General features: G+C 47.7%; 1 protein-coding gene across 5 annotated transcripts in view; it reads right to left on the reverse strand.

Moving 5' to 3' along the window:
- Nucleotides 1–210: 210 nt before the first annotated feature.
- The window catches only part of KCTD18 (potassium channel tetramerization domain containing 18), a 290,890-nt gene continuing 273,528 nt past the window's right edge, over nucleotides 211–17,572 (reverse strand). For 3 of the 5 annotated variants that reach the window (XM_085648697.1, XM_085648696.1, XM_085648694.1), the window contains one exon: nucleotides 2,796–6,261. In XM_085648697.1, the coding sequence (XP_085504823.1) occupies nucleotides 5,649–6,261 (613 nt within the window). In that variant the 3' untranslated portion in view covers nucleotides 2,796–5,648. Of the gene's footprint in view, nucleotides 395–2,795; nucleotides 6,262–17,572 lie in introns of those variants that run through there. The other 2 variants (XM_085648695.1, XM_085648698.1) reach the window with 1 other exon arrangement.

Consider the following 17,572-nt stretch of genomic DNA (forward strand, 5'->3'; position numbering starts at 1 on the left):
GGTACTAACAAATGTCTTTTTTCATAAAGGTTCAATATATTTTCATTTTCAATTAAGGTAGTAGAAAGATTTCAAACAAGAAGTGGCCTAGCGGCCTTGTGTTATATAGCCCTTTGATGCAGCAAATGGCACAAAATCATGAGATCTTGGAAACCTGCAATGTAACCTCTTTTTTCACAATGATCCATTAGTGCAAAAGAACACACAAGTCACAGGTCAATGATTTATTTAGATGTTGCCATATACTAGGCTTCTGGAAGCTATGTTTTGGTATGCTCTTGTTTTGAAGTTAAGATGAGAACAATGCTGCGAAGACTATGGTGGAAGCTTGAATCTGTGGAGCAATACAGGAAGGTCTTCTCTTGAAAAGAGACTGCATCTTCCGTTGATACATCTGTAATTTAAAGAAAAATACTGGCTTGTTTTACAACTAGATTTTGTAAACTTCCTTATCAATACTGCAGGAAAGTGCAACACATTGTCTTCAGGCAACCCCCAAAGTGAAAACCAATGGCAAGTGGACTGACGTGCACCTTGAAGTGGCACCAGAATGTTTACCCACTTCACCAGCATAGATTGTTAGAGTACTGAGTTCTTGAACCATGCAAACAAATTGTCTGGCACTTTGACCAGATTGTTCAGTGAACTTCAATTACTGTGCAGTCAATAACATCGACAGCCACCCACCAATGTACAGCAGGTAATAACAGCGACCACAAAATACCAATTTTTGGCAACTATAACATAACATAACGTGTATTTGTAAAGCGCACATTCACCCAAGGGTATCTTGGCATTGAATAACAGGTGTTTATTGTTACCCAACTCAATGGTACTCATTTTATTGACCTCGGAAGGATAAGGCTTAGTGGACCTGCTAGGATTTGAACTTGTGACCACAAGGTCAAACAAGCCCCTACAATGGACGTATTAGTCTACAAAGCCACCAGACATGGCTTATATAAAAAAAAACCACTTTGTTAGACCTGGCATCCTTGGTGTGTTTTCCCCAAAACGTTTTACCTTCAGATCTCCTGTTTTTGTCGACTTCGTTTTTGCTGGCCTTAGGACTATGAACACTTTACCACTGCTAACCAGTGCTAAAGTGCTTGTGCTCTTTCCCTAAAACACAGAAACACTGGCTTATACCTAAAAGGCATATTTAATTTACGTTTAAGTCCCTAGTAAAGTGGCACTACGTGTAACCAGGGCCTGTAAATTAAATACCACTAGTAGGCCTGCAGCACTGGTTGTGCCACCCACTTAAGTAGCGCTTTAAACACCGCTCAGGAATGCCATTGCAGAACGCTGTGTGTGCAGTGTAAACTGCCATTTCGACCTGGCAAAATAAATAAAATAATCATTTACATAATAAAAGAAACCTTTTGCCAGACCGGTTGCCTTCCTTTTTTAATACATATACATCACCCCTAGGGTAGTGCCTGGACAGACCAGAGGGCAGGGTGCAATGTGTATGAAAACAGGACATGTACTTTTAAGCTTTACATGCCCTGTTAGTGAAAAACTATTACATTCCTTTTTCAGTACTGCAAGGGCTAGCTCTCTCAAGGGATAACTGAGTTGCCCTGTCACATTTTATAAGAGTCATTTCCAAATAGGAAGAGGTAACCAGTTCATGTTGTGTATCGCTGGAATCACAATTTTGTGGTGATGTTGGATTTTAAATTGCAATTCTAAAAATGCTCCTTGTAGAAAGTTGTCATTTTTTTGCCTTAGCCATTTGGAGCCTGCAATCACATAGAATAGGAAGCTTAGGTGTGACTAGATGGGCCATCACTGGCAGGGTGATAGGGAGGAGCCGGGCAGAGCCAGACTTACACCTGAATAGGATGTGTCCTGCCTCCACACGGTGGGCTGCATACCCCCTGTAGTTAGTCTGGAGCCAGGGCCAGGAAGGCAGGGTATAAGTCACTTCAAATGAATGCTTCTAAAGGCTTCTCCCAACTTCAAAGGCACAACTGTGTAGAAAAGAAGGACCTCAGACACTAACGCTTCAGTACACTTCTGGACCTGTGGATACTCTGTCAGGTAGGACTGCGGTGCTGCCACAAGCCCGCCACTCTGCTGGACTGCTGCTCTACAGGAACTGCTGCCCTGCTGTGCTGGTCTGCTGCTCTCTTGCCTGGGGAAGAAGAACTGGACATGCAACTTCATCTTGAACCCAGGACTCCAGAGTGACTCCAAAGGCTAGTCTGCTGGCCTCCTGATCGGAGCCTCAGGGACATAAAAGGCTCTCCAACCAGCTCTGGGACCCAGGTGCAGTGAGTTCCTGATCCCTTGGTGTGGCTCAGCGCTCTTAAAATCAAGCTTTTGGGCTATTTGTACAATAAACAGGTTAGTTTGCACTGAGACCTGCACTGCTGTCACAGAAAATCAACACAAGCTGTCGCCAGCCCATCTCTTTGTACAACAAGCCTCAATCATCTGTGGGGGACTGCCAACGAAAAGCTCCAGCCTGCCCGTCAGCAACTCCTAGACTGCTCTTCTCACCACGCCGACTACCGCCTGCGACGCTCTCCTTGCTCCCTGTGACCCTCTACAATGCGAACAAGACACTTAGTGAGAGGAAATTGGGTGTATAATATGGTGTGGTTGTGCAACCTCACCGTGTAATACACTTACCAACCACTTTAGGTCCAGTATGTTACATATTTAAAACCCTCCACTCAACCCTGGGTAGCTGTGGTACTGAGCAGCAGGGCTTACACAGAGGAACAAGTGTTGAGAATTCAAACAGCACCAAAATAACTGTCACTCAATAAAGCCAACACCAATTTATAAAAATAGACTTTGGTTTTATAAAAACGTAGACACTAGAATGAAAAAGACCCACTGGAGGGTTCTGCAGATATAGATTTTACAAGCAATAATAAATCAAAGCAATTTCACCCAACCACGAACAAGCCTTGGCAAAGTCAACGAACTGAGCACTTACAAGCTTTTTCAAGGAAAATTTAGGTAAGAGTCAATGTTGTCGGTTAGTACTTGGGGCGACCAACTCCAGCAGGGAGCTAGTCAGGGGGAACCTGCAAGGTCCCCGAAAACTGTTACCTTCACAAAAGAAGCAGTCCTTCAACAGTTCCAGGCACTTTATCCATGTTGCAATGGATTCCTATGGAGTGATCCTGATGCAACAGATGAAGGATGCTGAAGATACTCCAAGGATGATGTGGATGCAACGTGGTCAATGAGCGGGGTCTTCCTGCAGGAAATCTTCAGTCCACGAAGATGGGTAGAGGGTCCTGGTTGCAGGGTTGATGTCCCACGAAGTCCTTTCTGCTCCAGTCGTCACTGGATTACCAGTCACCCATTGTCGTGGTCACAGGCCAATCCATCCTGAGTCCATTACTCACCTTTTGAGGGTCCCAGCAACTCTGACAACACGCCCAGATTAAGTGAACTCGGGTGCAACGCTGTGCGTCATGTCTTGGTCCTCGGTGCTGTATGACGACGGTGGTAGCGGCTTGAAGACTTTGGGATACCAACTTGCCCCAGCAGTCTTCTTCAGCTGTTGTGTCCCTCTGGTTCAAACAGGTGGCCAGTCAGCTGGCCCTTAGATCCCTTGGCTTAACTGGGCTCTGGAGACAGTTTTTCCCTGAGCAAGAAATGTCACGCAGAGTCTTTCCTTTCACTAGCCAGCAAGTGCAGTCTTTATTGGTGCACCCTTTCTTTGTTGGTCCCTGGGTACAGCAGGGCAATCCTTATTCCAGGTCCATTAAGATCTGAAGTCTGGATGCCAGGGGTGCCCCTCTTATATTTGGAAAATGCCCTCTGGGCAGTATGCCGTTGGTAGCCAATGGGCTACCATGTTCCCTCTCACCTAGCAATCACTTCCTGTGGAGTGTGTCATATGACTATCCCAGGATTCACCATTCTGCACACTTCCAAGATGGCGAGACTCCTCGCCTAGTGTACAGACCTCCCTGACCCACCCCCTGTGGTGTGGCTAACTCAGGGCTACACGCCCCTGGAGAAACTGGTTTGTCAACTGATTTCCCTTCTGTGCCTCCTATGCCAGCATATCTACCTCAACAATTTGGGAGTCCTCCCCCTTGGTGCTACACATCTGCCCTTTAAAGATGGCTTCACCTTTGAAGCTTAGCTTTTAGGATTAATACCCAAGTTGCATCCTGCAGAAAGGAGGTGACACCTTTGTGGCCTGCAATCCCTCATTATTCTCCTTCCTGAGTCAGTACCACGTCCCTCCAGGAGGTCAGAAAGCTGTTTTGTGGAGCCCGGGAAGGTGCAGGGGTTTTAAAATGCAACAAAGCCGCAGATTTGCTTAAGTAACACTGCAACAACTTGCATTAATTTCGACTTGAGATACAAGTTGGGCTTAATGGAACGAGTTGTTTGATACCTTGTGGTGCCCCCTTTGGTCGCACAGTTCGGTGCAGCTGAGGGGTTCGGCGTGTAACCTTGTACTCGCCAACTGGGCGCTCAAATCTTTCCACAGTAAAAACAGTAGTTTTGTGTTTTTACTGTTAGGAAATGTATAGTAGATGGCCTGCATTTGTAATATGTTGGCACTGCCTTTGGCCTGCCAGAAGGGTGACTTACACACATGTCCAGGGGGAGTGCTTTCAATGGCAAAGTCTGTGCACGACTGCTGTACCATTCTGCAGTGGCAGACTTAGGAAGTTGTTTTACTTTGGGTACTGGCAAGGAGGCACAGTAACAGTACATGCTGCAAGCCCTGGGGTACCCCTCTAACTTACACGCCATGGGTACCAGGGTACCATTTACTAGGGACTTAGAGGTAGGTCAACCATATCCAATTGGGTATGGCCAATTCAACATACACTTTTAGGGTGAGGGCACTGGCACAGATGTCTGGTGAGCACTCAGCGTCGAAAAACCAGCAGCATCAGTCGACCATACAAAGAGGCGCTTCCTTACGCTTAGCACAAAACTTGAGAAGATTAAACTTCAGCAGGAATTATCTGGGACTTACATCCAACCTGCGCTCCATCGCAGTCGGCCTGAACTTTGTAATTTGATCAGTTCCAGCGGAACAAGAGAGCTGCAGTTGATACTTTAAGCTTTTAGGCACTAATTTGCAGTTTATTCTTCAAAAATTCATAACTCAGGTTATACTGTTGGATTTTTGTCGTTTGGGCCTTGCTTTATTAAATTCAGCTCCATTTTGATAACCTTGTGTGGGATTCTTTGTGTGTGGTATTTTTAGTGTTTTACTGTATAAAGTGTCGCAGAAATTCCTTACACATTGCCTCTACGTTTAGCCGGACTGCTCTGTGCCAAGCTACAAGGGGGTTGAGCACAGGTTAATTTGGTGTTTGCTTGTGCCTTGACATGACTGTGGTTGCTGCTTGACCAGGCTCACGCCAGTCAACCAGTAACCCAATTCCGTACACACTTGCATTTCACATAAAATCTGAACCTCGAGGTCATGGGCTTTAAAGTTAAATTAAGGACAATACTTTTCATATTTTTTCTTGTTAAAAAATCTGAATGAAGCACAACACAATCCAGAAGCAAAGAATGGTTACTCTAATAAACTTAGTACTAAAACTGCATGTGTTACACATCAAGATACATTCCCTCACAAAATCCGAATGAAAAATCCATAAAAACGACAACAGTTAGAGTTTGATGGCATGTACTTACTAAGAGCTACTATCCGTTTCATTCTGATCAAGATTCTCACGGACGTTAATATGAGCAATTGTTAAATTAGTGTTTGCTTCGTGGGAAGAGTCTCCCTGTGCTGTAGATGGAGAAGACATTTGAACAGGAGGGGCTGTCAGTTCCTGTTCTTTGCACAAGACTGAAAAAGAGGTGGAAGAGGTCGGTAAGGGAGACAAATTTGCACACACTGGAGTTCGCTTCAACCTGATAACCCTATTCAAAGTGGGCTTCTTTGAGGGCAGTGGAGAAATGGTAGTAGAGGAGGTGGTCTTACAGCTCTCTGGAGCAGTCTGTTTCGGGGTCAGTTCTGCAAAAGAAGAATTCACACTGCTGGAAGGCACCATGTTGCTGTTAGCAGGACGGGTTTCTGATATTGTTTTGCGTAGTACCAAACCACCATTGCTGGATCGCTTTACTGGAATTGCAACACGCAAAGGAGTTCTGGAAAGGTCCCGGGCAGGCACTTTTACTGCAGTTGAGTTCTTGATTTTAATTTGAGTGCTGGTGGAAGGACCAGAAAAGCGGATAGGTTTGTGGCTGGTTTTTGAAGTCCCAGCTTCCTGATCCTCTTCATTGAAATCGATGATCCGCCTGTAAATACACAAATCTGTCAGCACATGGGCATTTCCAATATTATGACACTGCAACACAATGCAATAACAATAGCAGCAGCGTTGTTGTGGACATGGCAAACAAATTAGGTCTATTTTTAGAAAATATATTTGGACTAAAAGAACAAGTTACTTACCTTCACTAACGCCTTATCTGTTAAGAGAATTTATCTAGCCACAGATTCCTCACACTAGAATTATCCCCAGGCTTTAGACTGGATCTGGATTTTTTTTTACCCAGGAGGAGTAATCCTGCACGCCAGTAGGTAGAGTACATTGGCTCCACATGGTATTGTCGGCATCGTCCATGCCAGAAGTGACATGCGCAGTGCCTATATAAGTGCCCACCAGTGAGCTGTAGTCCAGTTCTTTTCACGTCTTTCCACACCAGGAACAAGGAGCCACGAAGAACACAGACTACAGGAGTGTGGAACTAGGGCCCTTAAAAGGGGAATAGCCCTCGTCTAGAAATCTGTTTGCAGAGCGGGGATGATAGGAGGGTCAGTGAGGAATCTGCGGCTAGACAAGCTCTGCCACGTAAGGCATTGCTGAAGGTAAGTAACTTGTTCATCTGACTTGAAGCCGCAGATTCCTTACCTTAGAATAGATACCCACGCAATACCTCACTGGAGAAGGGCCTGCGAAGCAGATGTAAACCAGAAAGTCCTGCAGGGCCGAATGGGCAAAGTGCCAGTCCAGATGGAACGGATTGTTCAGGCTTGGTAAACGTGTGTAGTGAGGCTCACATTGCTGCCTGGCAAATGTTCAGGACTGGAACTCCGCATGTTAATGCAGTGGTCGCAGCCTTTGCCCTGGTGGAATGAGCACGCAAACCCTCTGGGAGTTGCTTCTTGGCTAATGTGTAGAAGATCTTAATGTAGAATTTAGTCCATTGGGAGATGGTTCATTTTTCTGCATGGTCTTCCCTTTCTTGGCTCCAACGTACCCCACAAAGAGTTGATCGTCCATCTGGAACGGCTCAGTACGGTCAAGATAGAGCGAAAATGCTCTCTGGGTCTAGCCAGTATGTCTCATCTTCCTTAGAGGGATGAGGCGGAGCATAAAAGGCAGGCAAAGTGATGGACTGGCCTGCGTGGTACGGGGTCAATACTTTCGGCAAGAAGGATGATAAAGTCCGAAGGACCAGTTTTTTCTAGGGGGGGTTGGGAGGGGATAAAAGATGTACGGAGGCTGGGATGACCGCCCCTGCAACTCACGCACCCGCCAGGCAGATGCAATTGCCACCAGAAAAGCCGCCTTGATGGTAAGGAGCCTGAGGGTAGGTATGAAGCGGATCAAAGGGAGCGCACATTATCATTTTTATTTTACTTTATCGTTTTTCATTTCAACAACAAAACACATCAACATAATGCCAATGGTTATGAAGACAGATTCATTGTCACTTAATACATCAACAATCTGGTTAAGTGAACAAACAAAGCAACCAACTTAGCATGATACAGAAAAGCCTAGGTTGGTCTGACATTGAACAAAAAGGAAAGATTAGCAAATCAGTCTGATAAATCATTATTCAATGTCAGTAGGTAGTCTAGCAGCGGTTGCAAGATATCTTTAAGTCTGGAAGCATGAGGTTGTGGTATCGTATAGTCTTTTCTTATTTTATCACAATAGTTCATGCTTTTCAACCATGCAAAATTAGTGGAATAAGTTTTACTGTCTCAATGAAGTGCCAAACAGGCTTCGCAAGCAGTAGTGCAATGACCGGAAATCTGCGGATTCTTTTTGGAAAGTCATGAACCTATACCAGCACAGCCAGGAGCAGGACAAGTGCAAATGTGACCCCAGTCATGATGGAAATTAAGGAGACTATTTTAGCCCAATATGTTCCAAAGGTAAGAACAAGTTAAGGTCCTACTGAGGCATTACGAAGGGAGCTGGAGAAAACATGTGTTGCAGACCTTTAAGGAATCCATTTACAATGGGGTACTTGAAGCAGGAAGGCTGATCTGGCAGATGCAGAAAGGCGGCGACAGCAGATAAATAACCCTTTGATGTGCCCAATGCAGAGCCCTGCTGGGCCAGGATAAGGAAAAACAAGAGAACTTGGGAAAGGGGTGTGGATAAGGGGCCAACCTGTTTTTCTGTACACCATACCACACATTTTTGCTAGCGGCAGGCGTACACCGTTTTGGTGGAGGGATAACAAGCTGGTAAGATAACATTACAGACTTTCAATGGTCACCGCTCAATCTCTACGCATGAAGAAGTGTTGATAAGTTCAGGTGGAGAACCCTCCCCTCCAGTTGCGACAGGAGATCCTTTTCTGAAGGGGCAGCCTGAATGGAGGACTGATGGACATGCTCAACAGCTGGGGGTACCAGACGCTCCAAGCCCAGTCCGGAGCCACAAGGATGACTTAGGCCCAGCCGCTCTTGATCTTCTTGAGAACTCTGGGCAGGAGAGGTACTGGCGGAAAGGCATACAGGAGGCCAGAGCTCCATCCAAGACAAAAAGCATCTCCAAGCGAGAGTGCGCGTTCTCTGCGGAGGCGAAAAGTTCTAACCAAGGCTCTCCCCACTGTTGAAAGAGACTACCTCAGTTTAGAGATGCCATTTGTAATCCGCTAAGTATCTTTGGCTAAGTTAGTCCGCTCTGGCGTTCAGAGGGCCTGCCAGGAGTTGAACCACCAGGGAAATGTCCTGACATTCTAGCCATGTCCAGAGGCGCAGGACCTCTTGACAGAGGGTCCAGAACCCCATCCAGCCCTGTTTGTTGAAGTACCAAAGGGTGAACACCTGCAGTAGTCTTCCCTTGATAGAGGGTAGAAAGGCTTTCACTGCCAAATGTATCGCATGGGAGCTTCAACAGGTTGATGTGGATTCCACAGGAGACATAGTCCTCTGATCTCCATCTCTGACTCTTTGATCATTGGACATACTCATGGCATACTTAAACAGGGGCGAGGCTGCCTAGTCCCGTTTTATTTCTCTATATGGTACCATTGTGAATGTTGGTTTTCTACTGCTTTTTGTATATGATAACATGTGGAGACTTTCTTGATATACTTGAGCTCATACACACACCAGATTGTAATATGTTGCCACTTTGTAGCTTGTCCGCTCAATCGTTTCTTTTTTGGTAATACATCACCGATACTCTTTAAAGTTAAAAAATGGCGACCGCCATCTAGTCAAGACTTTCGGAACGTCATCTTTCTGCTTCCACACATGCCACAGTTACTGCTGGCATTTAAATTCAGATGCCGCAAGGAGACTGAATCAGGATAACTTACGTTTTTCGGACAGCAGACGGTTGCAGGTAAGCATTCACCGCACTGCTGACAATATTTATGACCACCAAGTATTTTTCTATTATGGAACGGCTGGGCACGCAGACTTATGCTATGCTTTATTGTTGCTTTTAGGTTATCAAGGCCGCAGCTTCTTCTCTTCTTCCTGACTTAGACGGTGTACCTCGATGCTGCGTTAAGCTTAACGTATATGTCTAATACTGATTACGTATCTGCTGTTGCTGACAGCCTAATAGAATTATACACCTGTATTTATACGGGGTAGCATATACTGATAAGGATACTTTGCTTCAGACACTAGTGCATTCCTTGATTGGACTACACATAAAACTAACTGGGCTAATTTTAGACTGGTTCTTCCTTGGGAAAGGATATTTACGTGATTTGGAAATACCTTTCCCCTGAAAATAGCAAAAGGTACTCATAAGGTAAGGTTAGCAGAAGAGGGGGTGGTGTGGGGTGTGGGGGGGTTTGATTGGGTGTGTGTGTGTGCGCGCGTGTTTTTTTTAACTGGTTTTGTTATTTTGATGAACAGTTACAGCATCACTATTATTTGAAGGTTCAACATAGAGCAATCAACATAAAACATTAGTATATTCATATATTTTCTGTAATTACTAGATCATGTCAGAGTATATCTAGGCTTTTCCCACATGCTATCTAAGTTCTCATTTGTGTTCCCCTTACTGTCTTGTTATGTTGTCTCTTCCTCCCTCATGGGGAGTCCATAATATCACATCCAGAGGCCCCATATTTTAGTAAACTTCCTCGATGCCTCCTCGAGCCTTGTATGTTGTCTTCTCAGCTGTCATATATAGGTCAATCCCCCTCTCCACTCATGTATTGTGGGCGGTTCAGAGTCCCCCCAGTGTCGTGCCACGTCTCGTTTAGCCACTATCGTACTTAGGTTTGCTAACAATAGCTTAGCTCTCGGGAGGCCTATTTCAGTGGGTACTTTGGGTCCAAAGGTATAGTTTCCACCAGTTCCTTTATTAGGGTGTTCCAGTACCCAGGTATCATTGGACATTCCTACAATATATGCAGGTAGGGTCCCCTCTCCCCATTACAGCGATGGCATTCAGGTGTATCTGCCCTCCCCATTTTATGAAGGCGGGCTCTATGATAATATGCCCTATTGAGTATTTTAAATTGTATTAAACGGAGGCGTGATTTGATGGCGACCTCCCTAGGGTGCATCAATGCTGCCTCCCAGTCAAGGTCATCTAGGGGTCCTGGTTCTGTTTCCCACTTTGCCCTTAATCTTATCAGGGTGTCCGGCTTGTTATTTAGAAGTGTTTTGTTAGTCCTGATTTACCCCATGAGAAGTCTCCCCTCCAGCGGTGCATATTCAGGAATTTCCTCCGTGTCTAACCTCAGGGCTTTCCAAGGGTGAGCCACTTGTAAGTATTTGTAGAATTGGTTCTGTGCATATCGTACTCCATATCGTACGTTTGCAGTGAGGGGACAAGGAGTGCAGTAAGAGGAAGAAAAGACAAAAGGGGGCAGGAGGGAGGGAGAGGATATGAAACCCAGCCGGGGAGGGGGGGAGCACTAGGAAGGCACCCAGGCAGGGTACGGACTAACATGAGTTCATTAGTTCCTACCCGTCCGACCCACTCTCTCGCAGACCATAGTGCGATACCTCGGGATCCAATTCTTCCATCGCCTTGAATTTTTCTACTAGATGTGCCCAGTCCAGTGAAATCGGTCGTTTCCTCTGACCCCTATATTCCTCTTGGTATAAGGCCTCCCGTTCCGCCACCGCCCATCTGCCCACCTCCTCACGCCAGGCGGCTACTCGCGGCGCTAGGGTAGACTTCCAGCGTTTTGTTATCATACGTTTTGCCAATATCAGAGCCAACCCTGCAAATTTGCGTATCAACTTTGTTTTTTCTGGGAGGGGGAATAGCCCTAAAAGATAGGCCTCAATGGTGTCCCACGGGGTACGCCCCGTCAACACCGCCAGCCCTCGAATAACCTCTGACCAAAACCCCCGCAGCCGTATACAGTACCATATCATATGAAGGAAATCAGCGTCAGGTGTCTGACATCGCGGACACGCCGCAGATGCCGTGGGGTACATCTTTCGTATTGTTGCTGGGGCAAGATACGCTGTATGGAGGATAAACAACTGGATCGTTTTTAAGCGGCAATTCCGTGAGACTCTTCGGGGATGCTCTATCATTTGTACCCATTCCCTATCATCCAAATTCCGCCCCAAGTTCAATTCCCATTTCTGCCTGAAATGTAGCAATGGAACATACAAATGCCCTCTCAAGCCACGATAAAGCCAGCGCACCAGGTATCGGCCGTGCCCCATAATGTGCAAGGACCTCAGCAATTGGAAAGTTGGGGGTTCTACCCGATCTGTGTACCAGTAAGTGCGGATGAAATGCACTACGGTCACATGCATGAGGAATAAGGTGTCAGGCACCGAATTAGCACGTGTGAACTCGTCGTGCTGCATCAGCTGGCCCTCGAGAAAGAAATCTCCGACTGTCTCCACCCCCTCCCGAGTCCATCCCTGCAGTTGATTCAGTGTTAATACTCCACTCCTAGTCGGCAGACCACACAGGGGGACATTCGGGGCGTACGACGATGGTAACTTAGCCATCCGTTTTGCCTGTGCCCAGTACTGTAACGCAACTTGCAACAAGTAAGGAGGATCACGCAACTTCTGTGCACCTGGACATAATTGCGATTGAAGAAGCCCTCGTTTTAACAATTCCGGGTTGTACCCAATTTCGACAAAGTTCTTACCCGCCAACCAATATGCCAGCCACTGTAATTGTCCCGCTACACAGTAGGACTTAAAATCCGGCGCCCCCATGCCTCCTACAGTGGTGGGCAGTTGTAATTTAGCCAGCGCCAAATCGACGCCTGCCCGCCCCCCACACCAAGGACAATAATAATGTATCAATCAATTTAAAAATCCAGGCTGGCAGGACCACTGGTATATTCACAAAGTAATAAAGGAGGCGGGCAGCATGACCATTTTCGACACTGCCACTCGGCCCGCCACCGTCAATGGCAACGAAGTCCAAAAGACAATCTAGGAGCGCAATGAGTTAACGGCGCGAACTACATTACCATCTATGGTATCAGCGTCTGATCTATAAATATGAATCCCCAGGTATTTAAAAGTAATAGGCTCCATTCTAAAATGCAAGTCACCAAATTGGAGTGTAGGAGTCGCCACAGTATTATAAAAGGCGAAGGCTACCGATTTTGTAGCATTAAGGCCCAGGCCTGATATGTCCCCAAATCTAGAAAAGGTAGCAGCTATTAAGTGTTTATCAACCCCCAAGTCACGAAAATATAATAGCATGTCATCCGCGTACAAAGATACGGAATGGACCTCCCCACGGAGTGGCATGCCATATGGCACCATAGTCTGTCGCAGATGCTGTGCCAATGGCTCAAGGGCCAACACAAATAACATGGGTGATAAGGGGCAGCCCTGACGTGTGCCCCGGGATATTGAGTACGAGGGAGAGATGGTCTTTCCCGCCGTGGGTCCAGTATATAACAATTTAATCCATGTACAATAAGATTGGGGGAGGCCAAATTTAGATAACACCGCCAACACATACGACCAGCTAAGGGTATCAAAAGCTTGGCGCACGTCTAATGACAAGCTGCCAGCAAGTGGGAAAGAGACCGATACCGCGTGCATCAAAGCATGTAGTCGGCGGATATTCAAAGAGGTACTGCAGTGGGGTATGAATCCACATTGGTCCGTGTGGATTAAGCAGGACAAATGAGGAAGGAGCCGCGATGCCAGGACCTTACTGAGTATCTTATATTCTGTATTCAGAATAGAAAGGGGTCTGTAGGACAGAAGATCAGTCGGTTCCTTGTCCGGTTTCAATAACGACGTAACAATCGCCTCCTTGGTAGTAGGAGGCAGCGCCCGATTCTCCAGAGAAGCAGTATAGATTTGCAAAAACCTCGGAACCAATTTATCTGCGAAAGTGGAGTAAAACTCCACTGGAAGGCCATTCGAACCTGGCGGGCCAGTGCTTTTATTGCCATCCGGATTTCCGCTGCTGTAATCGGAGCAGCCATCTCTTCGGCCACCATATCTGAGACTGTAGGAAGCTGAACCTCAGACAGAAAGGCAAGGGTTGGAACCAAGACATCTACACCAGGGGCCGTATATAAACGAGCATAGTATTCTTGAAACGCCGCATTAATCTCCCCCTGGGATGTAACCAAAACATTATGGACCGTGTTCACTGCCAGAACCGGAGTGGGGCTCAATGTCGGCTGGATCAATCGTGCCAGTAAGGTGCCTGCCCTATCCGCCTTAGAGTGCGCACGCTGTGTATAAGCAGCAAAGTCCAACAGGCATTGCACTCTAACAACTCTGCATATTTAATCCTAGCCGACTGTAACGGTTCTGCACCGTCCACGCCATCCTGGGCCGCTACCTCCAGAGCCTGCAGTTTCCCCTCCAGGTCAGTAATGTCCCTGATCGTTTCCCTTCGTGACCCCGCCAGAGTCCCCATGGCAACCCCACGTATCGTCACCTTGAAGGCCTCCCATTCAATAGCCCTGGACGAGGCCGAACCTTCATTTTCCACAAAAAATGTGTCCACAGCTGTAGACAAAGCCGCCCGATAAACTTGATCTTCGAGTTGTAGAGGCTGCATCCTTCACACTGGAATAGGAGCCAGGGAAGTGCCCCAGACCAACCGCATTTCAAGCGGATTGTGATCGGAGATTGTCTTGCCCAGAAACTCACAATGCGTTATAGCAGAGGAGAGCTCAGGAGAGCAAAGAAAATGATCCAACCATGTGTGTAGTTTATGGGGGTAAGAATAAAAAGAATATTCCCTCCTATTCGCATGCAGTGCCCTCCAGATGTCTAATAAACCCCAACCCCGTACCCAGCGGGTCAAGGCTGCCGCTTGCGCTCTCGATGCCGTGTTGAGTAAAGGAGGATGGGAACGATCCAAGCCAATATCGAATACTGCATTTAAATCACCACCCAGAAGCCACGGGACATGGGACCAGCCAGCAAGCGCCCGGGACACCCCCGCAAAGAATACTTCTTGGTCTGTATTGGGGGCATAGAGGGACCCCAGCACAATCGGTCTTCCATCTAACGCACCCAATAGAAGGACAAACCGGCCCTGTTCGTCAATCCTGCATTCAGTAAGAGAGAAGGGAACACCCGCCCTAATCCAGATGGCAGCCCCCTGGGAAAAGGCGAGTATGCTATCGCGTCGAATTGACCACGCCATCGCTGCTGCAGCTTCGCGGTTTCAGTGGGAAGCAAATGCGTCTCTTGAAAACAAATGATGTGGGCATTACAGCGATGCAATTGCGCAGCTATTCTATGACGCTTAGCTATGGAACCCATGCCGCGCACATTCCACGAAACCAGGTATAAGAATTAACAGCAGGCATCATCAGACACAATAAAGGACCACCCCGGATCCCAGCCCCACCCACCCAATCCCACCCACACCCCCTGATCTTCAGACCATGCGGCTTAAATATAACAAATTTAACAAAATCCCAATACTAGGTCCAACGCCCAAACATCGTTCGACCAAACCATGCAAACAACATAAGCATACTACACATACAACCAATGCTACCGCCTTTGGGGGAAGGTCGCTAACACCTTTAACAGTCGCGTAAGAGCTGTAAGGCACACATATGAGAGCCCAGTACAGGGCCGGGACCAGGGACTTACTCATCTGTTCCCTCCTGTCATAACGGTGTTCATGGACTATGTTGCGTTGCCTGACAGGCAGGGCGCATGTAACGCACAATGACTCTTTTGTCCGGACTGAAAAACAACAATAGATTAAACATATCTCACAAAGTCTAAGACATACAATTAAGAGTCTGCTGAGGCTAGAGGATCATTGCTAAGCCGCTTGGCCGTAGAAGGAAACAATGCAATGCTGCCATCAGAGTCAGTGTCCGTATGCACACCTTCAGACTGGCTAGTGCTGATGTCAGGACGAGAGGCACGCAAAGTGGAGGCAGCGCGGAGGGCCCCCCACCTGCCCTCCAGAATCTGTTGGGGATCCAAGGTGTCAGAGATCGAACTTTGTGTGAGAAGACCCTTCTTACGCCTGCGAGGTGGGCCTCGTGATTTGGGCAATGAGGAGTCCATGCGCCTCATGGGGTGTACATCGGGAAATGTCTTGTCTAGCCACTCCCACGCGCTATCAGGGGTATCGGAAAACAGGGATCGCTGTTCATGTAGGATTTTCAGTTTTGCAGGAAACAATAACGCAAAGGACAGGCCCGCCGCTCGAGCACTTGCCTTCACTTCCATGAAGGAAAATCTTTTTCGTTGAACTGCCAGAGTCTAATCCGGGAATATTGAAACCTTGGCATTATCGATCTGCAGTGGGCCACGCTCCCGTGCTGCCTGCAGTAGATGATCCCGATCCCTATAATTTAAAATCCTGGCAAGGATAGGACGTGGGTTAGCTCCAGGTATTGGGCGACGTGTAAGGACTTGATGCGCCCTTTCAACCGTGAAATGTGCAGATAGTCCGGTGGGGGCCACAACCGATTTTAAACAGTTCTCAATATATTCTGTAGGCGTAGATCCCTCCGCGCCTGAAGGGAGTCAATCTGTTGGATCTGCTCGTCATGGGCCTGTACCTGGGGTACCATGGTATCGACCTTCTGGTCAGTCGTACGGGCCCTCTCCGCTAATTTCTTATGATCGTCCTTTAACAGGTTAAGATCCACCGAGATGATGCCCAGTTGTGCCTCCAATACAGAACGGGAATCACGAATCTCCCGCAGTATCATGCGCAGCTTGTCTCCGGGCGCGTTGGTCTCCGCTGCCCCCTCCGCCTGATGGGACATGGCAGAAGAGTGACCTGATGCCGGTGAGAGAGACCCCGCTCCCCCAGACCGCGGCGGCACCCTAGGCTTTCCCTTTACCATAGTCTGCAGGGTGCCAGGGCCCAACGCCAAGTGTCCGTATATGCGGCCCCCTCGGGTCAACAGTCTAAGGCTATGATAAGGAAGCCCCCGGGTCGTGCGCAGGAGCAACCCAAGTGCCGCGACTATGGTAACCGCACTCCAGCAGGGCAGTGAGCCCCTGTTAGCCCCCCAGTCCAGAATTGTAATTGTAATGGTATTTGTAGAGCGCGATTGCTGCCCATGGGCGTCCAAGCGCTAAGCTGACCAGAAGTGACGGAGGAGGTGCTATGGTACAGTGGGTTTGTCAAACAGCCATGTTTTTAAGTTTTTGCGGAATGATAGAAGATTTGAGTTGGACCGGAGTGGGAGGGGAAGGTCGTTCCAGAGCCTGGCGGTATTCAGCGAGAACATTCTTCCCCCTGCTCTGGCTCGCTTTACTCTGGGAATGACGGCAAGGAAGGCCTCCTTTGATCGTAGGTTCCGGTTGGGATGGTAGGGGTTAACAAGATTTCTGTTGATCGCTGGGCTTGTGTTCCAGAAAGTGCGGTGCGCCAGGCACAGTGCTTTGAAGGCTATCCTCTGCCTCACTGGCAGCCAGTGGAGAATTTTTAGGGCAGGTTTAGCAGACTGAGTGCGCGGGATTTCTAGCAAGGAACGAGCTGCACAGTTCTGGACAACCTGCAGTTTTCGAAGTGTAAACTCAGGTGCCCCCATGTATAGGGCATTGTTCGAGTCAAGGCGAGACTGGATTAGCCCTTGGACCGCAACCTTTTTGGCTTCTAGTGGCAGCAGTGGAAGAACCTTCCTCAAGGTTCTTAGAAGGCCAAAGCATGTGGCAGATAGTTTAGTGGCCTGGGTGGAGAAGGAGAGTTTGCTGTCCAACCATACTCCCAGGCTCTTCACGCTTTCCTTTGGGGTGGGGGGGGGACCCAGTGCATTAGGCCACAGGGAGGTGAATGGAACTGGAGAAGGTGGGCCTAGGAGCATGAGTTCCGTCTTATCTCCATTTAATTTAAGGGAGGAGTTGGTCATCCAACCCTTTATGTCCTCTAGGCAGTGTAGCAGATCGGCAGGGGAGCACTTACTGTTCTCGGTGGCCAGCGAGACCACCAGC

The sequence above is a fragment of the Triturus cristatus genome, chromosome 3_2, assembly GCF_964204655.1.
Source record: "Triturus cristatus chromosome 3_2, aTriCri1.1, whole genome shotgun sequence".
NCBI classification, from domain to species: Eukaryota; Metazoa; Chordata; class Amphibia; order Caudata; family Salamandridae; genus Triturus; species Triturus cristatus.